This window comes from Arvicanthis niloticus, chromosome 8 (assembly GCF_011762505.2).
Source record: "Arvicanthis niloticus isolate mArvNil1 chromosome 8, mArvNil1.pat.X, whole genome shotgun sequence".
Lineage (NCBI taxonomy): Eukaryota > Metazoa > Chordata > Mammalia > Rodentia > Muridae > Arvicanthis > Arvicanthis niloticus.
The window spans coordinates 86,043,448-86,061,564 of record NC_047665.1 but is presented as its reverse complement, the minus strand read 5'-3'; the positions used below and the strand labels follow the sequence as shown (position 1 = coordinate 86,061,564).

Sequence of the window (18,117 nt, the reverse complement as noted above, 5' to 3'; positions counted from 1 at the left end):
CCTTCCTAACCCAACCCACTACTCTTATTTTTTGCCTGGTGCTTGTCTACATTGTAGTTTCCAAATGTGTAACATTTTAGCTCGTCCCACAATTCTTTGGGCCAGGAGTAAATATCCTCTGAGGCATGGGAGGTGTGGGCATCGGGATTCTAGTCCTCACCCTGTGGGAGCAGAGGCTAACAGTAAAGGTCCTTGTGTTATCCAAGAGCAGCCACCCCCAACCTAGCCTGGGTCAGGAAGGGAGCAGGCTAATTAGTCACAAATGGGTGCCCAGTGCCCACAATTATCCAAGCTTAGGTAGGGGAAGGGCAACTCCTTTTTCACTTTAATCTCATTCTGCGCTCTTGACACGGTTCAGCAGTGCAGTCCCATGTGCCAGCTCCATGGGTAGGATGTGATGGGGCACCTGCCCAGGGAAGAGTGGGAAATGCCTCCTTCCGGCCTGCGGTTGGGGCAGCCCCAGTGGCTGTCTAGGGCTCTGACAGGTCTGGACATAATGTCCAAGAGTACAAATAAATAGAAGCTGAGGTCCACGGGCATGGGCATGTCAGGTAGGTTTGTGGTCCGGGTGGCTTTTGAGCGTGTGGAACTTGACACTGTCCAGCTTCTCGAAGCGCTTCCCGCAGCGATCACAAGTGAAGTTGTACTGCACCTCAGCTGTGTGCTTCTTCATGTGCCAATTGAGCGAAGCACGCTGCCGGCACTGGTACCCGCAAATCTCGCACCTGCGTGGCAGGAGAGGGACCCAAGGGCAGGTCACCGTGGGCTGAGCCTCCCCTACAACCCACTCAGGTCACCTCCCTCCGGAGCGGGGGGAGGGTACTCACTGTAGGGGCGTCTCCCCAGTGTGCGTGCGTCGGTGCACCTCCAGATGGTTCTTCCTCTTGAAAGACTTGCCACAGGTCTCACACGTGAACTCTCGGATGCCTGCAGGTGGCAGCGGCCTCAGGACCCTGCCCAGTAGAGGTGGCACAAGGAGCAAGCTCCCCCACCCCACAACCCTGAGAGCTGAGATCCACTAGTGACAGCAGGTAGGAAGAGGGCTTCTGACACAAGGTGTCAACTGCCAAGCTAAAATGAGCTCGCATATGACCCGTGCTGGGATTCACAACTGCACATGAAAACCAGTGCTGGGTACAGGTGTGAATGTGGGATTTCGAGGTACAGCCCAGGCCTCCTGAATGCTGGGATTTACACATGTGCACTACACCTGGCCTATGGGGCCTAGCTGGCAGGGCCTGACCTGAATGGATGATCATGTGGCGTCGCAGGTGGTTGGATAAATAAAACTTCTTGCCACAGCCAGGGTGAGGGCACACTTTGGTCTTCCCTTTTCGGTGCACAAGGTTGACGTGGTTCTAGGGGTGAGAGGGGCAGGAGTGGGTGCCATGGGACCACCTGGGGGGCTTTAATAGTGGGGAGACATGCAGGTAGCCAGGACATAAGCCATAGCCAGCCTAGACTGGAAAGTGGAAGAGGCATCCTAGTGTCCATCTCGGACAAGAGCCTTGGGGTCAGCTTTTCCAGTCCCAGCTCTTATTTCCAGTTAGCCTTGGTAGGCTCCTGCTGCTAACCCAATATGCATGAGGAGACTGAGGGTCTAGGGCACAATTCAGCTGATGCCTCTCAAGTGCTGTGCTGCCCCTGAGGGGCTTGAGTCATGTGTTTTGTTTTTTCTTTTCTTTTTCTTTCATTTTTTCACCTATGAGAACAGCCTAGGTGCTTAAAACATGCTCAGCAAGTTGAAAACCTTATTGGTGCTGCCTTCTGTGTAAAGAGGAAATGGGTTTCCTCATCCCCCACTCTGCCCCTAAGGTAAACTATCCACACCGCAGACCGTGAGCTTTGGGGAGAGTGCTAATTGTATAAGGATCTGGGGCTCCCATGCATGCCTAGTGCCTAGGACTAGGACAGTCTTCCTGGGCAATACCAAGAGCATGGTCTGGGAGGTGCTGTCAGACCAGGGTTGCTATCCTGTGTCTGCAGAGATGGAGTCAAGGAAGTCAGAAGTCAAGCAAAGCCAGCTGTGACAACATGGGCTCACGGAGGCAGGCCCCACACCACTGATGACTGGTAGAGCCCTCTATGCAGCCAAAGGCCCAGGCCAACTAGACCCAACAGTGGGCCTGCCTAGGGGGTGGCCTCACCTGGAAGCTGCTGAGAGCCACATACACCTGGCTGCAGCCCTCGTACGGACAGTGGAACATCTCCAGCAGGCCATCAGCATCCATCACCCGTGACCGCTTGCTCCGCCGTCTCCTGGAGAGAAGGGGCCTGTGGCATCAGAGTGCCAATCCCCAGTGGGCTGTAAGCCTGCAGCTGTTCCTTGCCCTTGGTCCCACCCATCCACCCTAGCACCCACTTCTCAGGCTCCTTGGGAATCTCGTAGATGATGGCTGACATTTCACTGCTGTCCAACTCCTCTCCATCCACTTCTGCCTCTGCTTCTGTACTCTCAGGCACTGTGGCTGCCAGCTCTGCCAGCTCTGGGGCCACTGAATCCTCTTTCTCCTCCTTGAGCACATACAGATTCTCCTTCTCTACGGGGTAACATGGGGCGGTGTCTGTGGGGATAAGGCTGTCAAGGAGCTCACTTCGAGGGCTACTCCTTCCCCTCTGCCACCCTTCCCAACCCCTGCCAGAGGCCACAGTGGCAACCCCAGACCTTTCTTGGTCTCAATGCTGGCTATGGAGGTGGTGTCCATGGTGCTGTGCTGGGTGCCCTCGGGCTCCGTCTGTGTATAGGCTGCCACACTCTCCATCATGGCACAGGACACCTCCTCACCCAGGCTGCTGCTGGGAGTGCCACTGCCAGCAGCTACATTGAGGTGGATGCCCTCGGCTGTGAGGGCATCATAGCCAGGACCAGCAATGATGATCACCTGGGAGCCAGGTACCATGCCTGACACTGGGCAGCTGGCTACTACCTCACCCAGTGCCTCCTGGGGCATGTTTTCAAAGAGGGTGCCAGGGCCAGTGCCCACTTGCATGGGGACTGGCACACACACCACTGTCTCCAGGGTCTCAGGCCCACTGCCTGCAGGGTTTTGGCACAGAGGGGTGCCCTGCTCAGCCAGGCTCTCCACGTGGTGGACGTCAAAGGGGATATGAACTCCTTCCTGAGTGATAAGCCCACTGCTGCCTGTGGGGCTGGTGGGGGTGAGAGCTGCAGCAGCAGCTGAGGCTTTGGCCGGCTGGGTCTCAGGAGGGTCCTCCGAGTCAGAGCTGGAGCTAGAGCTGGATGAGTCAGAGCTGCCAGCCACCAGGCCATTGCCCACTGCAGAGAGAACAGAGGAGACAGTCACTAGCTGGGGAGGTGGGTCAGCGTAAAGTGCTTGATTTATAAATAGAAGGACCCGAGTCCCATCTCTAGAGCCCATGTTAAAATATCATACACGAGGACTGAAAAGACTGCTCACTGATTAAGAGCGTTTACTATTCTTTGAGATAACCAGGGTTCAGTTCCCAGCACTCATATGGTGGCTCAGTCTAGTCGGTAACTCCAATTGAAGGGGACATGACACCCTTTTCTAGCCTCTGTGAGTACTGCACACGTGATGCACATGCAGACTAAACACTCATAAAATAAAAATAAATCTTTAAATTTCTGTGTGTCAACTGGTGAGATGGCTTGGTGACTAAAGGCATTTGCCATGCAAGTCTTGCTCCCTGAGTTTGGTTCCTGGAACCCAGATGTGGTGATCTGAGTGGTAAAGGTTCCCATAGGCTCAGGCATTTGAACACCTGGTCTGTAGCTGGTGTCACTGTTTGGAGAAGTTTAAGTTGTACAGCCTTGCTGAAGGAAGTATGTCAGTAGGGGCAGGATTTGAGGCTACACAGCCTCATTTGTCTTCAGTTTGCTCTCTGCTTATGTTGTATTTGGAGTTTATGAAAGCTCTTCACTTCATGCTCTCGCTGCCATGCCTGCTGCTTGCTGCCATGCTTTCCCACCAGATGGACTCTGACCTTTCTGCAACCATAAGTCAGAATCAACTCTTTCTTCCCTAAGTCTCTTTTGGTCATGGTGTATTATCTCAGTAACAAAAAAGTAACTAATCAGCTGGGCTGGTAGTGGCACATGCCTTTAATCCCAGCACATGTCACATGCTGTCATTTCAATTAGTTCCATAGGATTCAGAAAAAAAAAAATCTGCCTGGAGTGAGCCTCTAATTCAGTAAACCAGGGGCTCTGTCAAAAGGCTCTTTCCATTTCTGACACCTGTGCAAAGTCCTGGGCTACACGGTGTCTGTCTGTCTAGGTACCAGTTGGAAATTCCCATGATGCTGCTTTGGTGTCATGACTTGTTGGGAATGATTCATGGAACTCTAGAAAGTTCTCCCTTCAGTCTGCTTCTGCTCATAGCTTAATTATAGAGGTATAACTTATCCATGGCCAGAAGAGAGCAGCAATGGAGTCACAAGCCTAGATCCTGACAACAGACTCCAGCACCTCTCCGAGACAGCCTCAGCCTCAGCACCACCAAGTGCCACCCGCCAGAGCTGCCTGCTCACTGATCAAGAGCCTGGTTTGCAGAGGCCAGAGGTGGACATCTGTATTCCTTAATCTCTCTCCCTTATTATTTTTATTTCTCAAATGTATTTATTTGCAGGTAGGGGGCACTGTGGTATACACATGTGGGTCAGAGGAAAACTTGCATGATTTGGCTCTCTCCTGCCATCATGGAGGTCCTGAGGACAAAACTCAGGCCATCTGACTTAGCAACAAGGACCTTTATGCACTGAGCTACCTCACTATCTCACTGTGGGTTCTGGGGACCCACATCATGTCTTCATGCTTATATGGCAAGTATTTTAGAGCCATCTCCCCAGCCTCAGAACAGCTCTCATGACCAGATGTTTGGTCCCTCCCTGATGTGTGGGTGTTAAGTTTACGTCTCCCCTAGACTGCTTGCTCTGTTAGGTGATTTGTCCCCATCCAGCAGCTATGTAGGTGTCTGACCCAGAATCAGCTAACTATCACAGATTCAGGGTATTCCAAAGAGCTCCTTGTTAAAGTGGCTCCTTATGAAGCACAGAGTGCACTGCTACCGGGCTGCAGAGATGGCCCAGCTAAGCACTTCTGATCTTCCAGAGGTTCCAAGTTCTGTTCCCAGGAAGCTCACAATAGCAACTAACTCCAGCTCTAGGAGATCCAATGTCCCATGATGCCCTCTTTTGCCCACCCCCATCGGTTATGTGCGCCCACGCGTGTGCGCGTGTACACATGCATGTGTGCGTGTACACACACACACACACGTGTGCACACATGCACGCGTGCACAAACACACAGAAGACAACACAGACATATACAAACACATGTTCAAATACATACATGCACTCACATAGATACAAACACACACACATGCTTGCATACACAGAAACATGCAAATGCATGTGCACACAACACAAATACACACACACACACAAACTGATAAAGTAAAAATAAGTCAAGAAACTACTTGTTGTGTGACTAGTTTACAACAAACAAAAACTCCTACACACATGAAATTGTAAGGATTTTAGAACTTTGTTCAGAGGGGATTGGTTCTAGAATTCCAAGCTGACATCCAAAGTCTTAGAAGATAAGTTCTGGGCTGAAGAGATGGCTCAGTGGTTGAGAACATTGGCTGCTCTTGCAGAGGACCAGAGTGCAAGTTCCCAGCATCCACATGGCAGCTTCTAATTGGCTGTAACTCCAGTTCCAGGGGATCTGAGACATTCTTTTGGCCTTTATAGGACACCCATGTGGTGCACATATGCATGCAGGCAAACACTTATACATACATACATACATACATACATACATACATACATATATATACACACACACACACACACACACACACACACACACACACATATACATTAGACAAGGTTTTTCTAGCCACAGCTGTTTTGAAGTCACTCCATAGACTAGGTTAGCCTTGAAGTTGCAGAGATCCACCTGCATCTGCCTCCCAAGTGCAGGGACCAAAGGTGTGCATCATCATGCCCAACCTACCTATCTTTTAAATGTAGCATCTGCAGGGTTGTGGCTGCAGATCTGGTAGTGGAGCGCTTGCCTAGCCCACATGAGGCTCTGGGTTCCATCCCTAGCACTGCATACACTGGAGTGGTGCTGGAATTCCAGCACTGGGGTGGTGAGACTGGAGGATTGGGAGTTCAAGGTTATTCTTGGCTATATAATGAGTTCAAGGTCAGCCTAGAATACATGAGAACCTGTCTCAAAAAATAAGCAGAGAAGCTTGTCATGGTGGTGCATGGGAAGCAGAGGCAGGTGGATCTCTGTGAGTTCAAGGCCACCCTGGTCTACATAGTGAGTTACAGGCCAGTCAGGGCTACACAGAGAAACCTTTCTCAGAGTGGGGAAAAATGCTACCAAGCTAAAGATCTGAGTTTGATTCCCAGGACCCCCATTAAGTTGTCCTCTGATGTGTACTGACATCCATAACAGTGCTATACCACCCATACTCCCCAACAAATAAATGTAACAAAAAATTAAATAAACTGTAAACCTTCATATAACTTATATACACTCCCCCATTTGCCTTAAGTCATTTATAATACCTGATGTGACACAACCTACTCTTTTTACTGTTTGAAAAGCAAATAAACAAAAGCAAACAGAACGAAGTAAGGACTAAGAATCTCGAAAAAGAAACCAGAAAGAAAAGAGGCCCACACCGTACTGTGTGTGGATCTGTGGCATGCATGCTGCCCTTTCCCTATGTCCAGTCCTGGGGTGGCTGAATCTGCATGCAGACAGAAGCACTGCATATGGAACCTCTGGGCCTAGAGTACAGGCTGTATGTCTTTTGCATATGTGTGTTCATGTCTCTGCACCTGTATGCACATGTATACAGATATATAAGGAGGTCAGAAACCTTCCTCCATCACTCTCTACCTACCTTATTTATTTTTATTTTATTTTTGAATCAGGGTTGCAGTATGTAGTCCTGGCTGGCCCAGAACTTACTATGTAGACCAAGATGGCCTTGAACTCACAGAGATTCACCTACCTCTGCCTCTCCAGTGCCATATTGAAGATATCTGACATCATGTCTATTTCTAACTTATTTTTATAGACAGTCTCTCTTTCAATATGAAGCTTACCGTTTTGGTTATTAGCCTGGCTGATCAGTGAGCCCCAGGGAATCTCCTGTCTCCATCTTCCCATTGCTAGGATTACAGGAGTGGCCTTTTTGATATATGTGCTGGGAACTGAAATCATGTTCTCATGCTTGCATAGCAAGCACCTTACCAACTCAGCCATGTCCCTAGCTCCTGATCTGTATCTATTTTTATGAGACCATAGACTGAACCAATGTCCTGGTGACTCTATGTATTCATGAGGAGCTGGGTCTCCCTATTGAGCGCCAAGTTCTTGGCAACACACCCTCTGCTGCTCCCATCTCAGAATCCACTCAGCAACACGGGGATCCTCTTCACTAGATGTTCTTCCAACAGAGCCTCTGCTGCTCTGCTCACAGGTGGCCCTGTCTCACAGGGTGGCAGTTCTGTTCTTCCTGTAGCTCAAGCCAACATTCTAGGGCTTTCCTTGACTTTCTCTCTCACACCCACTTCCAATCTGTCAGCAAAACCTGTTGGGACTGCATCCAATGTCCATCCACCCACAGCCCAACTGTCTCTCCTCAATCCCTACAGATGCTGGTCACAGCCTCAGCATTCCTGCAACAGGGGCAGCTTGGTCCCCTAGCTCCCAAGAACCTACTCATCGCTTCCTGTAAGAAACAGGCTGGCTGCTCCCAAACCCAGCTTTTTCCTGTCCACCCTGCTGTTCTGCCATCTCCCATGCCTTGCAACAAGTAGATACCACCCAGCACTGGTTCCAGCCGACAGAGCAGCAGATATAATTTCTCTTGGACCAGGCTTTCATCTCCCTGTCCCTACCATCTAGTCAAGCAGGCTCAGGAAGAGGCTAGAGTCACAGGATAAAAAGGTCCTGAGCCCCCAGGTACCGAGGACAAGTACATTAGCATTGTTAGGTTTGTGAGAAACAAGAACATCATGCAATAGTAAGAACTGTGATGTTGCCAGGGGGATGGCTGTAAATGACAATCTGAGAGAATAACAGGTTATCCATCCAGGAGAATAACATGGTGCAATGAGAGAAGTGACTCCAAGTTGTCCTCTGACCTCTACATACATGCTGTGACATACCTACACTCACACACAGTGTCTTACAAAGTATAAAACTGCTGAGTGTGGAGGTGCACACCTTTGATTTTAGCACTCAAGAGGCAGAGGTGGGCAAACCTCTCAGTTCAAGGCTAGCCTGGTCTATAGAGCTAGTTCCAGGACAACTAGGGCTACAAAGAAAAACTCAAGTCTTGAAAACCCAAAACCAAAACACAAACATAAAAAAGTCCTAATGTGTGCTACTCTGGGGCCAGGTCTTCTTTCTGTAAGTATCCTGAAGGCACTCAGTGTACCTCTGCAGCCAAAGTTACCTCCCTGCCTCCTGCTGTCTTCATCTCCTCTCTAGCTCTCTTACTCCAGGGACATTAGACAAATTCTGGCCTCGGGTCTTTGAGCCTGCAATCCCAGTTACCAGAACCTTCTCTCTGGTGTTGGTTGGGGCTGTCAGCTCATTGAGTTTCACAGGGAGGTCCACCAATCACCTGTCTCAAAAAGGCCCTCTCCCAGAGTATTTGATGCCGTACTGGTTATTCTGTTTACTCCCTGCTTCTGCTCTAGAACAGAAATGCCCAAAAGGGGCCAGAGAGACGGCTCAGTAGTCAAGAGCATGTATTGCTGTTGCAGAGGCTCTGAGTTCAGTCTCAACACTCATGTCAGGAAGCTCACCACCTGTACTACTAGATACAGGGAATCTCATGCCTCTAGTTTCCTTGGGCATGTGCAGGCGTGCACACTCGCACGTACACACACACAGTAAGACAAGGGGCTCTGACATGTCAATCAGGTATCTGCTACTAAAATACTAAAATCCACAAGGGATGGGAGCCACGAGTGACTGGGACTTTGATTATGCCCATAACACAACTGGGGCATGTTGTCTGGTACCCTGAGTTCCAAGGCTCTAGAGCCTGGGTTGGTACCTACTTGCAGTTGTGTAATGGCCTGCCTTCACTGCACCACTCTGGGCTCCAGAATCATTCTACCAGCCAAATTGATGCTGGAGCTATTTACTAAGAAAACAGACCTAAAGAGTAGATGGGGTTCTGGGTTTGTTTATTTATTTTTTTTTTTTTTTGCTTCTTAGTAGCCCTTGGGGCATGGCTATGGCTTGGCTAAATGCTCACCAAAGACTCATGTTTTAAAGACACAGTCTCTGAAATGACACCATTAGAAGGTGGTGGAGCCTTTAACAGGTAGGCTGAGCCTGAGGACTCAGTCACAAGTGTGCTGTGAAGGAAACTGAGGTACCTCTGCCCGTTCTAGCTTTGTGTGGTGGAGGCTGTGGCAAGTGGCTCTTTTCTGCAGGCACTCCACTGTTGCTACCCCTGAGCACCAGGTTCCAACAGTGCCAGAGCCTCTGAAACCTAGATAAAATCTTTCCTTCCTAAGTGGGCTGTCTCAGGCACTCATAGTGACAGAGCAAACTCACATAGGTATGGAGACACCACCTGACTCAGGGGCCACAGAGTGGTTGAGAAGAGGAACAGGCCTTCTGGACACCTATAACTTCTCAGTCTCCAGTAATTCCCTGAAGGATATGTAATCACAACAGGCCTGAGTGTGCCACTCTGAAAGACTGAGGCAGAAAGATGCTAGTTCATAGCCAGCATGGGCAACTTGGTGCCCATATTCAGCTTCCAAAAAGCTAAGACTCTGGGTTCTGTCCCAAGCACCAACCAAGAAAACATCTGTGTGCTTCTGGACTTCATTCACAGCTCCAGTAGAAGGGTCTTGGGCTGACTGTGGTATTGCCACTCCAGGTATGGGCCAAGGAAGGGAGAGAGAGGTGCTTGTGGAAGAGGCCAGGATAGGAGCAAAGGCACTTTCTTACTCCTTCCTGGGCAGACATGCCTAATGGATCACAGGGCTCATTCTCGAAAGCCCCATTATGGAGGTCAATAGACCAGTCCCAGTTCTTCTGAACTTCCTCAAGAGCTATTTGGCAGGACAGATGACAGAGTTATGGGGAGGAGTCAGATGGCCTAGGACAAGGCCTCCAGTGAGACACACTGAGGAGGAGTGGCAGGCTGAGGAGGGCAGGGTGCTGACCAAAAAGCACAGGACACCTACCCTCTGGAGACTGGCCGAGGCCCAGTGGAGTGGATGTGGGTGTGGGCCCACCAGGAGTATTTCTCACCCCAGTGTCCCCTCAGCCAGCTGGGATGCCACCTGCTTGGTGATGCCTGCCAGCACAGACTTAGCTCCACCCTCAGGCCTGCCATAGCACTTGGCAACTGGCCCTATAGGCCTTGTCAGCCATGCCAAGTCCTGAGGTAGCATGCAGCATCCTCACTGCCCACACCAGGATGTACTTAGGCCTTCCTGAGAGTCCCTCTCAGCCTCAGTGGGCAGCTAGCCTAGCGTGACTTGTGTGGGACAGAGGGAGGGAGGGGATAAAAAGTGTGACAGACTCAGGAGGCAGGGGTGGTGGTGTGGGGAAAGAGACAACAGTGGGAAACAGAAGATCAAGGACAGGAAAGAAGCTTGAGTTCTGCCCAGGCTGGTAATCCTAGTTGCTTGGGATGCTGAGGCAGGAGGATTTCAAGTTCAAATTTAAGGTTCACTTGAGTTAGAGAGTTCAAGGGCAGCCTGGGTGACTTAGACCATATCTCAGAAGTAAAAGTAAAAAGGCTGATAGGGGCTGGAGAGACCACTCAGAGGTTAAGAGCGCTGACTGTTCTTCTAGAGGACCAGAGTTCAGTTCCCAGCATCCGCATGGTGACTCACAACCATCTGTAAGTCCAGTCCCAAGGAATACAACAGTTCTTCTGGCTCCAAAAGCACTGTGGTACACAGACATATGCAAAGACCACCATAAAATAAAAAATGGGAAAAAAATTTAAGGGCTGAAAAGGGGGGACTTGTGGCCAAGTGGTAGAGCTGTGCCTGGAATCTGCTAAGTGAGGGTTAGCTTGGCATGCACATCTGTAATCCCAGTACTTGGTAGGCTGGGATTACAAAAAGGGCTGTCCAAGACTCAAGGCCAGCCTGAGCTATATGAAAAGAACCCGGCTTAAGAAAACAAAACAGGGCTGAGTATGGTGATGTGCACCTTACCTCCAGCACTCAGGAGGCAGAAACAGGCAGGTTAGTGTAAATCTAAAGGCAGCGTGGTCTCAAATAGCAAGTTCCAGGCCAGCCAGGGCTACATAATAGGACCCTGTCCCAAAAACAAATGCAAAACACCAAACCAAAACAAAAAACTCAAAAACCACAAAGCGTAAAACATTGAAAGGAAGCCAATAGGTAACACAGCTGATGAGAACGAAGGGGAGCAGGAAGAGAAGGGTGGGAAGGGCAGTGAGTGAGAGAGAGAGAGAGCTGAAGAGCTGGAGGAAATTTAGAAAGGTCACTAGTACCCACGAGGACAAAATTCTGTTCAGCCTGGCAAGGACTCAAAGGCTGCAAGCCCTGCATAGGGCTTGTCCAGGCCACTGTCCTAAAGCCACTAGTGCCACAGCCCTGGCTAACCCACGGGAAAGTGTGCAGAGGCCCTATGCCTGCTACCCCTATGCTGCCCCATGCTCGGTCCTGGTCCTGCACACCCACCTTTGTCACTGTCAGGCTCTGAGTCACTGAGGGGCTTCAGTGGAGAGTGTAGGTCCTGGAAGTAGCGGTGTCCAGCTTCGCACTGCCACACAGCCGTTGTGTAAAGGCCAAAGGTCGGGTCAAGCTCAGCCAGGTGTGGCTCATATGGGCAGCGGTGTTTGTGGTCCTCATACCAGATTACCACATTCTTTAGGCAGTTCACATTGCGCCGCCGCCCTGTGGACACAGAGCCCCAGGTAAATGTGAGGTCAGGTGTTCCACTCCCCCTGGGGCCAACAATTCCCAGTTTGAGACAGGCTCTTGAATCCCACACCCACTTTGCAGAAGAGGAAACTGAGGTTTGGAGAGGTGATACAACTTAGAGATGGGACCTAGAGAGAGCCAGAAACTGCCCTTGGCTGAGTGAGTCAGACAGCTAATGGAGCCTGGCACTGGCAAGGGCACAGTAATTATTGGCTGTTTCTTTTCTTTCTTTTTTTCTAATAGGGCCTTATTATGTAACTCAAGATAGCTTTGAACTCACAGAGATCTGCCTGCTTCTGTCTAGCCAGTGCCGGGAGTAAAGTGTGCCACTACTCAGCTTTTAACTGTTTCTTTGGGATTGAAGACATGCACCACCACACTCAGCTGTTTCTAATAAAAATGTTCATCCTGCCACCGCTGGGCAGTGGTGGCACACACCTTTAATTCCAGCACTCGAGAGGCAGAGATAGGCAGATCTCTGTGAGTTTGAGGCCAGCCTGATCTATAGAGCTAGTTCCAAGACAGCCTAGATTACACAAAGAAACCCTGCCTTGAAAAACTAAAAACAAAGACAAAACAACCCAAAATCAAACCAAAATCTTCCTCGCACACAGTCCTAGAAGGTCTCCCTGGTGCCTTTCCATTGCCTTCTACAGCCACAAGGGGGTGCATGGAGAGCAGGGCATATTCTCTCTCGGCTCAAAAGTCAGTGGCTACCACCCCAAAGGGGATGGAGAGAAAGAAGCAAGTGCCAAGTGCTAGCAAGGCCATATGGCACTGCCAGGTCCCATGCCCTCCCTTCCATCTCCTAGCCACATGTCCCAGCTGTGCTTCAAACGGGCTAGACATGATCCTGCCCCAGCCTTTGCACAAGCTATGCCATTCCTCCAGGTTCCTCGTCAGTGCCTTAACTCATAAGGCATAACTTATAACTCTTCCCCCTTGTACACTCTTCTCAGAAGCCACCCTTTCCAGAGTCAGTCTAGACAACTTTGGTTTGTTTACAGCAGCACAAAGAGGCTGCCTGTGGCATCTGTTTAGACGCATCTTGTCTGTCTTCCCCAGCAGAGTGCCAGCCCCACGAGGGCAGAAACAGATCAGTTTTACTTCCTGACATGGTGAGGGTGCTGGAGGGTAGGCATGGCAAAACCAGACTGCCTGCATTTAGATCTTGGCTTTGCCACAATCTGGCCAGGCAGCTCTAAGTGAGTGGCCAGGGGCAAACCAGAATTCTACATCTGGGGACTGCCAAAGAGGCATGGGGGAGCAAAGAAGCCATGAAGGCCCTGAGGAAGGCTGAGGCCTATCACAGTATGATGGGGTGGGACTGTCCTCCACCTGTAGGGCTGGAAGGGAGAGAGGGCCAAAAGAGGTGCCTGGGCTGCAGGAGTGAGCAGTGAGAACCATGTTAGTGACATGCACTTCCACAGTGGCTCCGTTGGCAGCCTGGCATTCCTAACCCTCTGGGGCTGCATAGGAAAGATTACAGCTCACTTGTGTGTCAAAGCTGGGAATGGGAGTGTTTAGGCATGCCTGTAATCCTGAGACAGGGCAATTTTGAGTTTTGAGGCCAGCCTTGGTTACACAGCAAAACCAGCCAGAAAAACAAAGTAGGCAGTCAAGATGGTTGACTGAGTAAGGGTGCTTGCTCTCAAACCTGGCCCGCCCAGGTTAGATACTCAGACCCTGTGTGCTAGAATAGAAAGCAGGGATCAACTTCCACATGTTGTTCTCTGATTCCCACACCTGTGATGTATACACACATGCGTGTACACACACAAATAAAAGGAGAAATGCACGTGAAAACAACATTCTAAGCTGGGGAGCTAGGACATGGCTGGTCCCAAAGTCCTGCTTCTTATGCACGGAGGGATAGGAATAAGGAATAGTCCCTGGGCTGCATCACAGCAGCCTGTGATCTGAGCCTGGTGCTGTGGATGGAATACAGGTCAGCCTCTGCTATAGGATGAGTTTGAGGCCAACGAGCTATATGAGACTTTTACATCAAAAAAGAGGCAGAGCAGGGCTCACTGCCACCAGCTGGTTCTCTCTGGACCACCCTGATGGGAATGATGGAGACCTAAAACCCAAGGATTTGGCAAGGCACTGAGGTCATAGTGAGTGAGGGCCGCTTTAGATTCATGACATACTGCCTCGAGCAGGCAGGGTAGGGACCGGCGTCTCCCGTCCGTCTCCCTTCTGACAGTGCAGCAAAGGGACAGGGATGGCAACTGGCCAATTCCAGGCCATGCTCTGCATGCTCCCACCCCTCCCCACGCTGGGCTCCACTTACTTTTCTTCCGCTTTGGCTTTTTGGGGACTTGCTCCCAAGGCTTCCTGTAACACAGAGAGGTGGTGAGGGTGAAGGAGGGCCCAGGTGGGTCCCAGTCCCAGCCTGGTAGAAAGTGACAACAGTTTATCTGCTCCAGGTGCCACCTGCACCTCTGCTGCCCTGCTCCCTTCCAGCAGGCTTTGGCTTGGGCGACTGCGGCTGCCAGCAGCCCTGAATGGAGGTCTCTCACCATTACCTTAGCTCAGAGAGCACTGGCACTCAGAAGGTCCCAGGTAGATGGGATATGGGACAGTGGGAGGAAGGCTGAGAGGGCGCCATGATTCCTACCCTGTGAGACACATGCCCCCGATGTGAGGCAGAGTCAGCCTCTGGATCTACAGATTCCACCAACAATCATTAGAAACATTAGTCAGGAGTGGTGGTGTACACCTGTCTCCCCAGCACTCAGAAGGCAGAGGTGGGGGTATCATGAATTGAGACCAGTCTGGATTATACCAAGAAAAGGCCAGCTTAGGTTATATAGGAAAACCCTGTTTCAAAAAAGCAAAATAAAGAAAAAAATAAGATGAAGAAAATATTGGCGCACATACCTAGCATGCACAAAGCCCAGGTTTCCCTCTCCTGAACCACGTAAGCCCTGCGGTAGCTCATCCTACAAGCCCAGCACTCAAGAGGCAGAGCAGGAGGATTACCCAAAGTTCCTCTTCTCTGGCCTCCCAGTGCCTACCCTTATTACTCATGCTTCAATGTAAGAGTTTGATTTTGGGGCTGGAGAGATGGCTCAGCGGTTAAGAGCACTGGTTACTTTTCCAGAGGTCCTGAGTTCAATTCCCAGCAACCACATGGTGGCTCACAACCATCTGTAACGGGATCTGATGCCCACTTCTGGCGTGTCTGAAGAGAGCAATGGTGTACTCATACATAAAATAAATAAATCTTTAAAAAAAAAAAAAAAGAGTTTGATTTTGTACAAAGAACGTGTTTCACTTATTCACTTGTAAGTAAGGGCCATGCTGCAGTGCTTGTGTATGGAGGCCGAGGACGACCTGCAGGAGGAGTTTTCTCCCTATACCATGTGTCCTGGGGATCAACTAAGGCCATCAGGCTTGGGAGCAAACACCTTCCTCTGAAGTGCTGGGATTACAAACATGCAATGAATCTTGAGCTTCATGTGTGATAGGCACGCCACTGATGGAGCCATATGCTCAACTAGTAGGTGTAGGTGTGCGTGTGCGTACGCACACATCCGTCCCAGAGCTTTTCCTGTATTAGACACTCCACCATTAAGTTATACCCCTTGTCCCTAGCTGGTTACTACCCCCTCAGAATCAAAATCAAAGTATTTTTGGTTTTTTTGTTTTTGTTCTGAGACCTCAGTCTCTCTGTGTAGCCCTTGCTATCCTGGAAATCAATATATAAATAAGGCTGGCCTCAAACTCAAACAGCTCCATTTGCATCTGTCTCCCAAGTGCTGGAATTAAAGGCATGTGCCATTATGCTTGGATAACTTTTTAAAAATGATTTTATTATTTCATGTGCGTAAGTTTTTCCTTGCATTCATGTCTCTGCACCTGCCTAGTGTCCATGGAGGTCAGAAGATTGATCGGATCCTTGGAACTAGAGTCACAGATGGTTGTGAACCACAATGTCAGTGACTGGAACCAAAACCAGGTCCTCTGAAAGAGCAACAAATGCTCTTAACCACTGAGCCAGCCTCTTGTGGGCCTAGAATCAATTCTTAAGAATCATTCATCCAGATGAGTGCCAACATGGGCAGAACCAGATGCCCTGAGTCCTTACTATGGGCCACACCTTCCTGAGCTCTCTTTGTTTTGTATTTTGAGACAGAGTATCCTTATGTAGCCCTGGCTGCAAGCCAGACAAATAATATCAAATCCAGTGTTCACAACATGCAGCAACTGGCTGGGAAGCTGGGCATCGGCTGGAGGTCCAAGCTGAGCTTTCCTTCCATGGCTGAGCTTCCAGCTTCTCTTTGCACTGTGGATATCTGCATTATGGGACCACAGGGGTAAGCCCTGTTAGAAATGCTCCACCTTCTTTCTGTTCTTAAGGGCACAGGGTTTTTACTCTTGGGCATTTCTGCTGTTCTCTTCTCTTCCTGTTATAGAGTAAGAGAGCCCAACCGTACCCCAGACAAAGGGTACTGGAAGACACTGAGACAAACATGCTTGACTCTCAAATAGGAGGGAGCATTCATACTTTCAGAGCCAGTATGAGCAAGCAGCACATGACAATTTACCAATACTCTGACAACTACAGTGTGGTGAAACATTCATAATCTTAGTCTGATCCCTAGAACGCACATGATAGGAGAGGACTAGCTCTGCAAAGCTGTCCTCTCTCCTCCACATGTAGACCTACATACATCACACACATACAAATTCACAATAATAAAATTTTAAAAGAGCCCTCACGTCAAGCCTGGCACATGCCTTTAGTCCCAGCGGTAGGATGCACTCAAGTAGCCCTGACATGGGAGTTGAAACAGGGGTGGCTGGGTCACGACGCTTTCTTGTAGAAGATTGGGGTTTGATTCCCACAACCTACACGGTGGTTCACGGTGGTGGTTTCTGGGGATCCGACACCCTTTCTTGACCTCTGCAGGCCGTAGGCATGCACGTGGCACACATATATACATGAAGGCAAGGCACTCATACACACACACACACACACACAAAATCAGAGCGCCCAGCACCTTTGAAGGTTTACACCTGACAGCCCCAAGCCAGGCCAGTGGAGGCGGGGTCGACTCTTCAGACCGGCCAGTCAGAGCTTCTGAAGGCGGGCAGAGGGGTGGGGCACAGGCTTGTATTGGGTAGTCAATGGGTCGGAGGCAGAGCCGCGAGGAGGCGCGTGAGGGGTCTGGGCTGCCTAAGCCGGAGACCGAGGCCCGCCAGGATGCCCGGGGGCGGGGCCTCGCGCTCTGGGGGCGGGGCCCGACCCTTCTCGTCCCTCCCTCCGGCTTCTTCGCTCCCTCCCTCTCCCGGCCCCGCGCCCCCTTACCCGTGGCGGCCGCTACGCTGGCCACGCTCCAGCGAAATGAGGTAGGCGGCGAGTTTGGCGTCGCTCCAGCCGCTGCGGCGTCTCAGGTCCACCCAGGGGCCGTGCGCCTCGCCCAGGTACACGCGCCGCACGTCGTACTTCTTCCGGGACTCGAGCCGCCTCCGTGCCCGGTCCGACTCGGTGAGCCGCGGCCGGCCCCGAGCTTTTCTGCCTGCCGCGCCTTCCTCTGCCGCCGCCTCCCCGCTTGCGCCCGCCTCCGCCTCCGCCCCGGGCTCTGGAGCCCGCTCCGCCATCCCCCCCCTCCCTGGTTACCGGCCTCCCCCGTTGTTAGGAGCCTCGGCCGGAAGTGGCGCGCCTAGTCTGCGCCGCCGGGAGATTTCTCACAGGGTCTTCTCTGCCCGCGGCGCCAAACGGGGACAACTAGCCAAAGCTGCGCATGCGCATAGTCCGTCGGGCTCGGGCCTTGGAAGTGCGCTCTGTTTACAGTCAGTTAATTGGGAGGTAGAGGCAGCTGGGTCCTGAAACTCAGGTTATCCTTGCTTCTCTCTTGAATTCTAGGGCAGTGTGGTTAAAGATTTTTTCAAAAGGGCTGGAGAAATGGCTCAGTAGTTAAGGGCATTCACACTGCTTCTCCAGAGGACGTGGGTTCAAATTCCAGCACCCAAATGGCAGCTCAGAACTGTCTGTTAACTCCAGGATCTGACATTCTCACATAGACATACACACATGCAAAACACCAATGCACATTCAGCAAATGGTCTTCTGACCTCCACACATCTCTCCCATACCATAAATACATAAATGGAATTTTTAAAAAGATATTTTTTAAAAAGGAGGGTCCCGTGGTG

The 18,117-nt window shown here is 50.7% G+C and overlaps 1 protein-coding gene across 6 annotated transcripts; it reads right to left on the bottom strand.

Moving 5' to 3' along the window:
* Nucleotides 1–298: 298 nt before the first annotated feature.
* Znf653 (zinc finger protein 653) lies at nt 299–17,600 on the bottom strand. 6 transcript variants are annotated; one of them, XM_034509960.2, is made up of 9 exons: nt 17,270–17,600; nt 14,246–14,289; nt 11,710–11,925; nt 2,666–3,277; nt 2,363–2,540; nt 2,148–2,259; nt 1,244–1,358; nt 828–927; nt 299–725 (listed from the first exon to the last, which is right to left on the bottom strand). In XM_034509960.2, the coding sequence occupies exons 1-9, from the start codon at nt 17,560–17,562 to the stop codon at nt 548–550; spliced, it is 1,848 nt and encodes a 615-aa protein (XP_034365851.1). In that variant the 5' UTR covers nt 17,563–17,600; the 3' UTR covers nt 299–547. The 6 variants fall into 6 exon arrangements, with proteins under 6 accessions (XP_034365851.1, XP_076795861.1, XP_076795862.1 ...); XM_076939746.1 differs by having other exon boundaries at nt 2,148–2,274; nt 2,363–2,564; nt 17,270–17,580; XM_076939747.1 differs by having other exon boundaries at nt 2,148–2,274; nt 17,270–17,579.
* Between the last annotated feature and the right edge of the window lie 517 nt (nt 17,601–18,117).

Coding starts and splice junctions, on each gene's coding strand:
- Znf653 (XM_076939746.1), bottom strand. CDS start 17,562: ATGGCGGAGCGGGCTCCAGAGCCCGGGGCGGAGGCGGAGGCGGGCGCA. Junction 3,278..11,709: donor AGAGCCTGACAGTGACAAAG/GTGGGTGTGCAG, acceptor TTCTCTCTGCAG/TGGGCAATGGCCTGGTGGCT. Junction 2,565..2,665: donor CAGCATTGAGACCAAGAAAG/GTCTGGGGTTGC, acceptor TTATCCCCACAG/ACACCGCCCCATGTTACCCC.